The 14321-nt window shown below is 41.2% G+C and overlaps 1 protein-coding gene across 4 annotated transcripts in view; it reads right to left on the bottom strand.

Moving 5' to 3' along the window:
- Positions 1–895: 895 nt before the first annotated feature.
- The window catches only part of LOC134795676 (cyclin-dependent kinase 14), a 136146-nt gene continuing 122720 nt past the window's right edge, over positions 896–14321 (bottom strand). For 3 of the 4 annotated variants that reach the window (XM_063767601.1, XM_063767605.1, XM_063767603.1), the window contains exons 6-12: positions 12419–12593; positions 10205–10329; positions 9638–9774; positions 8483–8622; positions 7691–7952; positions 4805–4918; positions 896–4121 (exon numbers count right to left, since the gene is read on the bottom strand). In XM_063767601.1, coding sequence (XP_063623671.1) covers positions 4836–4918; positions 7691–7952; positions 8483–8622; positions 9638–9774; positions 10205–10329; positions 12419–12593 — 922 coding nt within the window. In that variant the 3' untranslated portion in view covers positions 896–4121; positions 4805–4835. The remainder of the gene's footprint in view (positions 4122–4804; positions 4919–7690; positions 7953–8482; positions 8623–9637; positions 9775–10204; positions 10330–12418; positions 12594–14321) is intronic. The other variant, XM_063767604.1, reaches the window with a different exon arrangement.

Genomic DNA, 14321 nt, shown 5'->3' with positions numbered 1-14321 from the left:
AAGGTTTTCCTGAGAAATCCAAATATATTCCAATTAATCCAACTTTGATGATTCATTTGAAGACAAGTCAAATTTCCCGAAAGTGCAATCTAATTTGAATCTTAAATCGGAATGCTAAAGTTGAAATTCTAGTGGCGCGTATGTGGTCGATAAATCGTACTATGCCTGGAAAAGGGTTAAACGTCAAACTTCTATGAAATTATGACATGCGTGTGCTATCAAAATCGTTGCAGACTTGCTCTAACTCTGTGAAAGCCTGACACACATAGAAATCATGTTGAAATTCAAGTAAGAATTAATAAATGTGATAGAAAAGTGTTAACTACCTAATTCATCCAGGTAAGCTCTGATTCGATACGTACGACACACAAGTATTGAGAAGTCGGTAGGTATTATTCTATAAATAAATGTAGGTAAAGGTCTTTGTGGGAAAGACTGACATATAAATATATTGCAAACAAGAACTAGCGGCGCGATTCAGGAAATGAATTAGAGATTCACTAGATGTGAATAGTAAAGATATGTGACGTTCCACGGCAAAGTACCCTTTAGGGCGGCCGCAATAATATTGGAGCGGTGTTAATAATAGCGTAAGCGCCAACCGCCATAAGGTACCTTTTGCCGTGGAACGTCACATATCTTTACTATTTCATATCTATATAGTGAATCTCTAATTCATTTCCCGAATCGCGCCGCTGTGTTTATTGCGTTTATTGTGTACAGACAGGAAGAGCTTCACTCAGTCTGTTCTACCGACCTTCCTTAAGTGGAGTATGTGTACAAACGTTACAGTTAAAAGCGACGAAAGAGCTTGTAGACGATCTTCCCCTTATAGACGATTTTCTCCACATTACCCTTAGTAGATGTAGATTGTAGATGAAAGAAAACACATAAATTCATTAAGAAATAAAAACTTTTATTATTATCAGTTCAAATATCGTATTTACATTCTTTTAAAAGAGTAAAAGCACATTGTTTATTACATATGGCCGGGATCCCACTGCGGCGCTCACCGCGCATGCTACTGATTGTAGCCATCTGAATGCCGATACACACAGCAAGCGTATCGCAGCCGGCTACCTTTACAATATGTACTTGAACCGAATGCGGCACGCAACGAAAGCCATGTACAGACACTATCAAATATATCGGAGCGGTCAAGGTGTTCACAAATATCTGATCAAGACGTTAAAGTGCATGTTTTGATATATTTCAGCACCTTGGCCGCTCCAATATACGATGGCGACTCTACTATGCACAGAGCCTTGCATACGCATCCGGTGTGGCCTGGACTTAAGCTTATATTTGATGTAATCGTGCGTAGCGTGCGCCGCATTGGGAACCCGACTTAAAAATTATTAAAATGTCATAAACTGGATCAGCAGGACAAATTAAAGTGAAATAATAAGAATTACAGTCTAGATAAACATAGTACCTAAACGGAATCTCAGGGCCCGCGGGGCAACGCAATGGCAACTCATAGGACAGTCGTGAACCAAACTGTAACAACTAATCCTTTACTTCTATTTACACAATTCGTTCCGTAGCCACGACATCAACATCAGTTCTTCATTATACAAATGCAAATTATTATTATACAATAGAATTTTCACTATCCCTCATATAAATGCTCCGTGTATTACACATTTATATTCAAGTTGACGCACGAGGTGCGGTGCCTCACTCAACGGGTGAAATATTTACTTTGCCTCTCTCCTTATATTTAACTTAGGTAAAAATTCAACAAATCATTTACACTGAACATATTGCGTTTCACGAACTATACAATTTACGTACTATTTTGGTGTTCGGAACCGATTTTGAGACGCGCGCGGGGCGGCGGGTTTGTGACTGGACACTCTTTAACTCTCTCACGTACATTTGACATTTAACTTTAGTACAATCAGTATGCGGCTCACAGGCAGTCTGTGGTTAAAGTTGGAACTGTGCAGTCAAACTGTTCCTAGACAAACTGGATTTGGGATTTAGCAACCCACTCTGTACAGGCAGCATTGTGAACCAAGCTTTCATACTGTTTGTACAATTGAACCGAGCATGTGTATAGCTTAGAGTTGTGTTTTTATTAGCGCCTGCCCCGCTGCGCTGAAATCGTAGAAGTATCTAAAGCTCAGTACAAAGTATTCTACGCTAACAATTTGATCTACGCTCAATAGATGTTCCGGCCACACTGACAACTCGGTTACCTTTCTATCAGCTTGTTTTTATTGGCAGTGTTTTGCGAATTAGACATTGGTTCTTTAAGAAACTTATGTCGTACAAGGCATGGTATATTTAAGTTATCTAATGACGCTGCGATACAAACACAGCTACGGATTTACAACTTAATACGTAACGACAACTCCTACTTTTAATTTACAAGAGCCGAGAGCGACTTTATTGCTATTTAAGTCAATAAGGCCATTTTCATATTTGCCGCGGCGACGTCGGGCGACCGCTGGACTAGATTTACATATTTTGTCGAGTGAGGGACGCCCGCCGAGGCAAATAAGAAACGGACCCGAATGCGACCCCCGGAGCGTCTTGAGATAGAAATACCGGATATTTATAAGCGTTTAAACTGTTGGCACAAATTGGTGTTACTGCTTAATTGGCCTAAACTCTACTTTTAATCACAGACGTTATTAAAAATTCACTAAACTAGACAAGACGATTGGGCGTCGCATTCTTTTACATATAAGTATCGACTCGGATCCCCAGCTATCGTAGAACTAGTGGGCAAGTGCTTACAGTATCTATGCGTAACACTTCCACACTGATCGGCCATAGCTGTGATCTTCAGTCCTTACATTCGATTATTTAAAAGTAGGTTTGTACTAATGCGCGCTGCCAATGTGCCGGTGCGTACTACCTTCGCACTCCTATCCTTACCGTGAGGGACCTAAAATTCGACTAAACTGGTTAATTCACTAGTCTTCAAGCAAGACGGAAACTACATTTTATCTACGCCTAACTCTCTCATCAACAGAACAAAGGTATTAAATTTAGTATAGTTTTTACAAATCGTCAAATCCCCTATCACAATTTACAGTAGGACGGTCCCACACATCATAAATTTGAGATCTGTCGTGATATTATACAAATTTTGGTAATAGATAAGCTATCTCCGTTCAATTCACATTGTATCACTGGAGCGACTCGCAGCCCGCAACCGAAGACGGGTGCGTGGCGAAGCTAGCGTGTTGTGACGCCACCACCCCGACCCTATCAAACTATTTGAGCACCGTGGAAGGAATGAGTGTGCATAAGACTTAGACAGCCAGGGTGCCGCGGGGCCTTTGCTTCCTTACACCTTTGATACATGGCGTTTTTCTGAGACACGCTTACTTTTAAACCGCTAGTATGGCATAGTTAGAAATTAGTAGAAATAAAACAGGGTAATAGTGCGACAGAAAAACGCCATGCGCAAATGGTTTTGCTATTTGTTGCGTGAGTTTATATCGCTCGGTATGTTGATAGATTTGACGGCCCCGCGTTTTAATAGGATTAGCATTGAACAGTGCATCAAGAGTTAAATCACATCGATATTATCCATTTTGTAAATATAAATAAACATCTTCAAAATTTTTCTCAAATTATGAGCATATATCCAGCATAAAAATCTTTTAAAATAACACGTCATACTCTTCTCAATTATAGATATACCTACCTATAGGTATATGGCACACTGCTCTGTTTATATATTTATACATTAAATTCATACACTCGATACCTATCAGTTTACCTTGTCACCATAGAATAATTGAATTATATGGATGGATATTACGTTAGAAGCTTAACAAGCGCTAATATAATATTCGACAAACAATCGTCGGATCGACAAATAATACGCCTCGGGTCGGAACGAATACTGCCCGGCATTCGATGCCCGTTCGTCGGCTCCTAACCTAGACATCACGAAACGTTGGTCCACCGAATACGAGTCAACCATATTTCTGTCGATTAAAACTATAGGAATTGAAACTTGCCTACGCTAGGGTCCGCGCTCGCACGTGTGGGGCGCGGCAGAACAGAACGGATTGAACTAGGCTTGGTGGCTCACTTGACGACGTGCCGCGTTTCCGAGCACGGCGCCACGCCTTCCACTGTGAATATTGATACCTCTGTAACAATACAAAACATACTTTACATATTTATTCTTACATCGATAAGTGTTTGTGGGAATTCATTTAATCAAATAATTCAGGAAAGTATTAAATATACAGACTGTTATAATTTCGCAATGGGCAACAGATCTGATTCATTTATCAGGCCCATAACTTTCGCTCTTTAAAATAGGAGTTCCTCTTACGAACTAAGATTTTCAATACTTGTTTGTTATTGAAGCAAACTGGTAAATACTATCTCGAGCAGAGAAAAGCCCTTACACAAGAGAATGTGCCCCCGAAGGCACTAATGACGACAAGCAAAGACCCCAAACTATAAGTCCAAATTGGAGAGTCTTACAGACGTAACCAACATACAATAGTCCCTGTCAATGTGGCGCCGCGCATTTCAATTTACTTAGATTTCAAGATGAGGAATTGTTAACATAGTGTCGAGAGTTTTCAGCATTTGCCAATTGAATAGAGAATGATATCCTCGTAAAGCTCAATGTGCATTATAATGTACACTCCGTTTCAATCTAATTCGAACCTTTCAAAAACTACATAAGGTAGCATTTCCTTTGTTTCATTATTTTGTAAAACAAACGAAAGTCACCCTAATCTACCATACAACAAGGTTCAAATTAAAAATAGGGAAACTTTGTATGGTGGGCCTTACGAGAATATAATGTATGTACCACCTCAATCATGTTCGCAGACGGCAGACCGGCGCTACTTGTACTTGATTTCGAGACTAGGCTTGTACCGCGACTCCGGGTAGAGCGCGACACCCTCCACTGTGAATATCGATATTTCTGCAACAACAAAATAATATTTCGAGTCTATGGCCGATTGGTTCGTCCTTGAAGGTTTAACTAAAGGGATGCAGTTACGTGACCGTAACAGAAGATAATTGTAGAAAATGTAAAAAGTATTTTTTTCCTATTTTTTTTTACTGCTATCAGAAGGTTGTACGGAAGATCACGCAATAGCGATAAGACTATTAAAACCGACTGCTGTTACGTTACCTCTGTCAATAAGTTAGGTAAATGTATTGTGTAAATTCTAGTGCATTTTTCTTAAGTGTAAAAAAAAGTTTATATTACATAACTCTTGCATTTATTTTACTTTCCTCGGATATTCTCGTAAAAGCTTGCAATTGAATATGCTAAAGGAATTTGTCGTGTCATACGTGGGAAGACTTCAATAGTTACTCAATTAAGTTGGCTGAATTGACTTAGCATACTTGACGCCCCTAGACGATTACGATGCGATTCCCCTGCGGAATGTCACAGACAATATATGCAAAACTTAACACGTCTTCTGGGTATAAAATGTACCTAATTTATGTTTATACGACTGAATGTTACGATCTTATGCCTTAGACGCCAATTTATAGTAGGTATATAAGCACTCAATGATTATGGTCTTGTTCTTGTGTTGCAGACCCCTTTAGAATTAGTTACATTTGCATTGTTTTGATAAATCAAAGTGAGTGAAAAATGGAAATAATCACGTAAATGGTTTATTTGTCGAGTGACGACACATAATTATACCATTTAACCCCCTTATTCATAAAACTCAGCGACCCCCTGTTAAATTTTGTCTCTTGTAACAAATGGGAATATCAACATATCGGATTGAGACAAACGATTATTAACAGTTAGTTAGATTTGACACACGTTCATGAATAACGCCAAAAGTCTTTTCATCCATTAACTTTCATCGGATCCGTCATTAGTCTCTCCATCCAGTCCATCAAATACGCTACGAATCCATTCATTATTAGAAACCGATAAAAAGTAAAAACTCCAGTCTAAACGGTAATTAGTTTCGACGAGAAGAGTGGCCAATCGATTCCGTCTTTAAATCTTGCCAATTAACTAATGGCTTTGTGATAGATATCTGTTAAATTGAAAGGCTATGGATATCAGTTTCTCATTACCGAACTTAACCGCTATCTGAATGTAATTACTCGTACCTATTAATTAAGTATTTGTTTATTTTTACTTTCAAGCCGTTTAGGAATCGCTAAATACATGCCTACTAATTGGCAGAACTGAAAACAGACCTGAATATGAGGATTACAATCTGATAAATTCATCATCCCGGGAATGCGCCGAAGTCACTTTAGTCAAAGCATGTGTGATATTTACCATGGGGCAAATAGGTGCATTCCACAAAAAGGTCTCTTTTGTCGGGGATATGACGCGTACGGCTGCCACCTTAGGTAATAACCTGCGTAAATCTGTATAATATACCGTTGAATTTAAGTTATTAAACGTCATGCCAAATATCAGCTTGTTAGCTTTTTCCTTTAATATAAATTCTTAGCTTTATCAGAAGAGTTAAAAAAATAGCATAACGTATCCGACACTTTTCTGGAATGCCCCAATAGCTGAGTCGCTATACTTAATATGCGATGTAACTGTGGTGTAACATCCTTGACGCCGTATAAGCTGCTGCATAGGGTTTCCAATACCGGGATCCCGGGATACCGCAATACCGGGATCCCGTCTGTTTAAACGCATTTTTCAATACTGGTATTTTTTAATGCAATACCGGGATCCCGGTATTTTCAAAAACAAGGAAAATGTGCCGATTATACTGTAATTGTGATAAATTCGGCTGTATCAAGAAGATTACTACACGTCAGACACATTTATCTGACCCCATTTGATTGAAACAAGATCTGTGCACATGCGTTAGATAAATATTTGGTGATGAATTCTGATGTTCAGGATATGATATTAATATAGGTAATTCGTTCTTAAAATTATATCAAAAAGTACAAAGAAATGAGCAATGAATTGTAGTATGGCAAATGAATTTGAATATAGTTGGATGGTTTAGTAGGTTGAACTAAAAATGTGACTGGTGAAGTCAACAAGGCGGATAAAATGATTGCAACCTGGAGGGTGAAATGATAATGATTGCAAATGGCGATTCTTGTTTAATATCCTAAGCTAAGGACATACATATCTAGTGTTACAGTGAGCTTTTTTTTATAAAACTCAAAAAATTTAAGCGATTTATAGTCAATACCGGGATCCCGGGATCCCGGTATTGATGAAGACAGTTTCGGTATTAATAACTACCGGTATTTAAAGAAGTCCGGTATTTGGAAGCCCTAGTGCTGCACCTCTCCCCCTTGCGTCCACCATATCTGCCAAGTTCAATAGGCAGGTATCTACGGATAACTCACCATCAGGCAACTCGTTAAGCCGCGGCGGTAGATGCGCGAAGTAACTGTGGTGTATCGCCCTCGGCGCCGCCAGTCTTCTCCTTGGGTCGGGCTGTAACAACGCGGCGGCGAGTCTCTCCGCGTTCCGACCGCCGCCTCCTAAGCGCAAGAAGACGCCAAGGTCAACAGTCAAGTATCTACGGATAACTCACCATCAGGCAACTCGTTGAGCCGCGGTGGTAGATGCGCGAAGTAACTGTGGTGTATCGCCCGCGGCGCCGCCAGTCTTCTCGTCGGGTCGGGCTGTAGTAACGCGGCGGCGAGTCGCTCCGCATTCCTTCCCCCGTCTCTTAAGCGCAAGAAGACGCCAAGGTCAACAGTCAAGTATCTACGGATAACTCACCATCAGGCAACTCGTTGAGCCGCGGCGGTAGATGCGCGAAGTAACTGTGGTGTATCGCCCGCGGCGCCGCCAGTCTTCTCCTCGGGTCGGGCTGTAGTAACGCGGCGGCGAGTCGCTCGGCGTTCCTTCCGCCGTCTCTTAGGCGCGGGAAGGCGGCGCCGAGTGACCGTGCGGGGCAGGTGCCCCATCGGGCTATGTGGGAGCGGAGGCCGGGGAGCCGGGAGACGCCCGGCCAGCTTTCTTCGGTTGGGGTTCCGACGACCTGGTGGACAATATAATAATGTTATGAATAAATATGGGGCAGGTCAAAAATACCATCTCAAATTCACCAATAGTTAGGCCAAAGGTAACAACGCAAGCAGAACATCGAAAATTTCGGGTAGATGAGAAATTACTGAAAGCAGACCCTGGGTTCGTAGACAACATGCCAATCGGTAACGCTCCGTAGCGAACGAAACCCAACTGTCACTGTCATACTAATGTGGAAGAGTGATAGAGAGACACAAAGCGATTCGATGGCGAAGCGCAAGCGATTGTCACCTTGGCTAGGCCGCCTGGTCGCCGAAGCTAGCCGTAACTCCAGAATAATGCCTTGATTTTCGCGCCATATTTCTAAACCTGGCGTTATAAGTAACGAAAGGTCCACGACCACCAGAGACCACGGCCCAAAAGCTAGGATGTCAGAGAGTCATGAGATGTCTAACCAAGTCGAGTACTCCATGTGCGTGTGTGAACTCTGCAATCTGCAACTAAGGATACCTGAATGAACGCTAGACTGAGACCGATGTATACCTTGAATATCTTGTCGAGCTGGTCGTGCGTGTCGCGCACGCCGGGGAAGGTGGGCACGCCGCACAGCATCTCCACGAATATGCAGCCAACGCCCCACATGTCTAGCGACGTCGAGTACTCTGTGCTGCCTAGTAGGACATCTGTGGACAATAATACGCTGTTTGAACACGACCGTTTTAGAAAACGCTTCGTTGCTTAATTAATTTTAATCCTTGAATAAAAATAAAAAAATCCCAGTGACTTATATTATCGAATGTCATGGTCTCGATTTAACTGCAAATTCAGTATCAACTCCACCAATATTTTATGCAATACGCGAGATACTATTGCTAGCGATTACATTTGCACTATGCGCGTCTAACTGAGATAAACAGTTAGACGCGCATAGTCTGCTGCATAATAATATATCAAGATGAATCGCGAGTAAGATCTAAGAGTTATGGGTAAGTAATTGAATATTCGTGCATTCTAGCCGTGCATTTCTCATCATTATTCTCACCACGATATCATAATGGAAGAACATTTATGCTCAACCCTACAATTTTTCATGTACATTTCACATAAAACTAAACTCTTCTCCTCTCTTATAACAAAATGTACCTATTGTTGAAAATAATGACGAAAAACCACAAAAGAGATAATAGTACTACGAGTATGTACAGAATTCTCATAGTTTGGCAGCTAAAAGTCCCTGCCTAGCGCATGGTGCTGATGAAGCGTTCTCTTTTTCTCTCACTAAACCGAGACTTTAACCCTTTGACCTTTGTGCAAAGGTGTAATGACTCCTCAAAGCAGTCCTGAGCCAAGCGCACCCGTAAAATTGACTGCAATACTTGTAAAACGCTACTCACTCCTATATTGCCTAATAGAAATCTGTAATCTTACCTGGTGGCCTCTCCAGCGGTACCTAGGGCGACCAGAGGCCAGATAGAAAACTATAACCTTACCTGGTGGCCTGTACCATAGCGTGACGACTTCGTGCGAGTATGTGTGGCTTGGCACCGACTTGGCCCGCGCCAGACCGAAATCCGCGAGTTCAGCTCCCCTTGTAAACTTATTAGTGGCTTCACGTCTCTGTGTGTGAGGTCTTTTTGCACTTCGTCTCTCCAGCGGTCGCTAGGAAGTCCAGAGGCCTATAGGAATCTGTAATCTTACCCGGTGGCCTGTACCACAGCGTGACGACTTCGTGCGAGTATGTGTGGCTGGGCACCGACTTCGCCCGCGCCAGACCGAAATCCGCGAGCTTCAGCTCCCCTTGTAAACTTATTAGAAGGTTTTGTGGCTTCACGTCCCTGTGACAACAAACAGATAAATCATAAATTCATTGCATGAACAAAATACGCGAAAAAGTATATTGGTTATGTTAGGTCAGTTTATGTTATAGTGCGGACAGATCTGACGAATGCGCCATTTTACTAACTACTTGCCAATGCTAGGAAATGCCAGTGAGCATTGGTACTCCTTTGTGTCCTAATTCTGATTAGCTTTTGGCAAATTTCCAAAATTCTTATCAACGTGGAAAAATTTCGCAAATTTCTCACATTTTTGAATGGCGTTCCAAATATTCCATTTCCAAAATGAAACTGCAAATTTGTTAGTCAAGTCATGAAATCTTATTCACTCTCGATCATTCTCGTGTGGCATCCCTCGGCATCTTTCAAAATGTGTGTTCGCGTTATTAAACCGCCAAATTTCACCGCAAACGACGAATATAATACATACCTGTGTAGAACTCTTCTCCTATGGCAGTAGGACAGCCCCCGCAGTAGCTGGAACATGAAGAGGCTGACATTGTGGTGGTTGAGCCCACCGGGGTGCCTCTCCATGTATTGCGATAAGTCCGTGTCCTGTACAATAAGCACAAGGTTACAAAATTGGTCTCGTTAACATATTTTTCATCACACTTTCATAGTCCGCTTGCTATTTTACGCAAGTGCAGCGAGAGCTAAAGTCTACTTTACTCCCACGGAAGTTATCGCATTTAAAATTTTGTTTTTAGTAAGTTTGATAAAAAAGATTGTGTGTAACTCAGGGGTTAAGAATATTGCAAACTCGAGTCTTTAATTCACTCCAGCCTGTGGCCGTAGTGAATCTAAATACCTCCTTTGCAACATTTCTCTTAGTCCCCTCGTTCCACAATGTACTAGGTATTTTAGGAATTGCGTCCCCGTTCAAAACTGCTTATTCCATAATAATCCAGGCTTGTGATACCGTCGTAGCGTGTATCGTCGCTTGTTTTCTTTAAAGATCGATAACCTTTTGCGGTTTTCATGCGGATCCGCACGCCGCTCCGGTGTGTGAGTGAAGCTATGCACGTATACAGCGATAGTTTCAATATAATGACTGTCTTATATAGATATCTACTATGGTTTTGTCCGCATTAATAGATAATTTCCGAGTCATTTCCGTTTGTTCTACGTAATCGTGATAAGACAGATATTATGGAACGAAATAGGAATTATTTTCCCGGAGCCAATCCATTAACTCCAGTGGGATAGAAAAAATGAATACCACTCCGTATTGATATTGAGTAAATCTTCGTGTGTTATGAACTGTTATATTAAGCGACTGAGATGCTAAGGTAGTTTCAGTATGAGTGACTCACGTAAACATTTCATACTTAAATCAGCCAAGCGTCTCATTTGAGTTTATTGTAATATGTTTCTGAGGCAAAATTGAACGTAGGTGTGGTATAAATAAAGCCAAAGTGCCGTAATAATATATGTGCCAATAAACACAGATATATAATAGATTCGAGGGTGTATAACAAGTATTAAACAAAGGTAAATAGATCCGTATACCGAACGAGAGTACTCAATTAAAACGCTAAAGTTAGGTAACGAGTTTGAATGAGTTATCGGATTTTCCATAGAAACGACGCGTCGGAAAACATTTTTCACGTATTCCGCCTTTGAGATGGATCCGTGAACGGCGAACACGAGTACTCAATTAAAACAACATCGAAGTTGGAAGTTCGGCCGGAATTAGGAAGAAAGTTCGGAAAAGAAATGAGTTTGGATAGATAAAGGGGGAGGCGTTTGTACTCCTTTTGGGGGTTTATGTTAGATATGCCATTTTCCTTATAAGACTAGCTACTTAGTCCTAATAGATAGGGTGCATTTTGTATTTATTTCTGATTCTGATAAATGTCACTTTTGTAGACTGCATTGTGGTTGCGACAAACTATAAATCGTTCAGCGTCGTCTTGTCATGACGGATATTATTAGATGGCTTATTTATGCGACAGCGTGATAATGACAATGTCTATTACTTTCAATCGCGCGATGTGAAAGTCACATTTGCTATCACGTGTATAGTAGCGTCCATCATACGTGACTGTGTATTAATACAACTAACTACAAATCTTGTATATTTTTAAAGTTTGAAAAGTAGAAACGCTTCTCCGGTAACCATTCACTTTTCCTCTCATTAACTTTGGGTCAGCGCAGTTATCTGAGCGTTTCTTTTATTTTTTGCCATTTTTATATATTTTGACCTTTTTTTCCACTTTTGTGTTATTTCTAGTCAGGATCGTCGCCCCTTTTCATCCTTATAGGAGAATAAAAGTGTCCTAAACTTTCCTTTATTGTTACCGCTATACCAAGTATATGGGGAAGTGGTAACACAATAGGAAAAAAACTCTGGGACGTTTTTATATCCCATTAGGATCGAAAGAGCTCGTGCTTCTGAGTAGAAATAACACAAAAGTGGCAAAAAAGGTCACAATATATAAAAATGGCAAAAATAAAATAAACGCTCATCTAAGTATTTTTCCTTTCTTTGTCTTCTTCTTTGATTCTTGCCACAAACTCGAACACGAACGTGAGAATTTCCCTGGTGTGCACGATGTCGTGTAGGGTGACGATGTTGGCGTGCTTGAGCTCATTGAAGTCTTTGAGCAGCGGCGCCACCATGACGGTGATCGATACTACTTACCACAAACTCGAACACGAACGTGAGAGTTTCCCTGGTGTGCACGATGTCGTGTAGGGTGACGATGTTGGCGTGCTTGAGCTCTTTGAGTAGCGACGCCTCCCTGATGGCGGTGAACGGCGCGCCTTCTTCTTCTTGTAGTCGGATCTCTTTCAGTGCTACCACTTGTTGCGTTAAACTGGGGAGGAAAGAAAATATGAAAAAAAGTCACATTATAGATAAAAGGTTCATGTCCTCTACCTCGATTAGCTCCAGAATTACTGCCCGATTCGAACTTTAAGATACGTCAATTAATAGATCTAGAAACGATATGGATTAGATGTATCACTGTCAAAAGTGACGTTTTTGTTCGAACAAACGTCATATTTGACACTGACATATCTAATCCATATCGTTTCTAGATCTATTAACTGACGTATCTTAAAGTTCGAATCGGGCCGTCACAAACAGCAATTAATCTCGCAATTGGATTCCGCGGTCGGAATAGTAACAAAACGTTTGAAATTAAGACAGTAAACTGTGTAGTAGATAGGTATAATTCCGTCCAAATAATGGCGCATCTTAATACATAAGGCAAGCTTTCGTGAATGTGCATAGCAGTATTTTACTTCACATTTCCCAATATTTTGATTTTGATGAAAGGCCTTCGACAGTGTCGAACATTGGGCCGTGTTTGACTCTCTCCATCGCTGCTCGGTTGACACTCGCTATGTGGATGTGCTCCGGGAGCTATATAGCTCGGCAACAATGCAAGTTCGGCTTCACAAACTCAGTAACCCAATATCCATCCAAAGGGGAGTGCGTCAAGGGGATACCATTTCACCCAAGCTTTTTACGGCGGTACTGGAAGACGTCATAAAAACGCTTGCATGGGACAAAACTGGTATCAATATCCATGGTGTCTTCTTGTCGCACCTGAGATTTGCCGACGACATTGTTTTATTTGCCGAGACCCTGGAAGATCTCCAAAGCATGATTGAAAGCCTATACCATGCTTCTTTGAAAATAGGTCTTAAGATGAATATGTCCAAGACTAAGGTTATGACGAACATCTCTAGTAAATCGATTCCAACCATTATGGTAGGGAACGAAAGACTGGAGGTGGTCGAGCAATACTTGTATCTTGGACATATTCTATCATTTGACAAAACACACCAGCAGAAGGAGATCTCCAGGAGAATCCAGCTCGGTTGGGCGGCATTCAATAAATTAGCGGACATCCTGAAACCTGCTAACATCCCACAATGCCTGAAGACTCGCCTCTTTAACCAATGTGTCCTGCCTACCATGACCTATGGTGCCGAAACATGGACGCTCACTAAGGGGGCTGTGCATAAAATCCGCGTAGCACAGAGAGCCATGGAGCGCGCCATGCTCGGTATCAAGCTTCAAGATCGAGTAAGGAATGTCGAGATCCGTCGCCGCACCAAGGTGCACGACGTGGGTTTCGTCATTACCAATCTAAAATGGAATTGGGCGGGACATGTTGCTAGGCAGAGTGATGGCAGGTGGACTAAAATGTTAACAGAATGGTGGCCGCTTTCAAATGAAAGAAGCGCCTGGCGTCCGTTGGCTCGTTGGGTGGACGACATCCGGAAAATTGCGGGTCACTTCTGGATGAGATTAGCTCAGGACCGGGACAAGTGGCGTACTAGAAGAGAGGCCTATGCTCAGCAGTGGGCGATAAAGGGCTGATATGATGATGATGATGATGAATATTTTGATTCATATTACGAATACTTATTTACTCATTTAATCATTTACAAGCTAATATTCTGTAGATAAATCAATGTTTATGTCCATCATTTGTATTGTGTCGCGTTAACCAATACATGCTGCTCATGTTTTATATGTTTATATATATATATATATATATATTTATATATATATATATATTAAATTCAAT

The sequence above is a fragment of the Cydia splendana genome, chromosome 12, assembly GCF_910591565.1.
Source record: "Cydia splendana chromosome 12, ilCydSple1.2, whole genome shotgun sequence".
Classification (NCBI taxonomy): Eukaryota; Metazoa; Arthropoda; class Insecta; order Lepidoptera; family Tortricidae; genus Cydia; species Cydia splendana.
The sequence above is the reverse complement of the archived record's forward strand: the minus strand, read 5'-3'. Positions and strand labels throughout refer to the sequence as shown.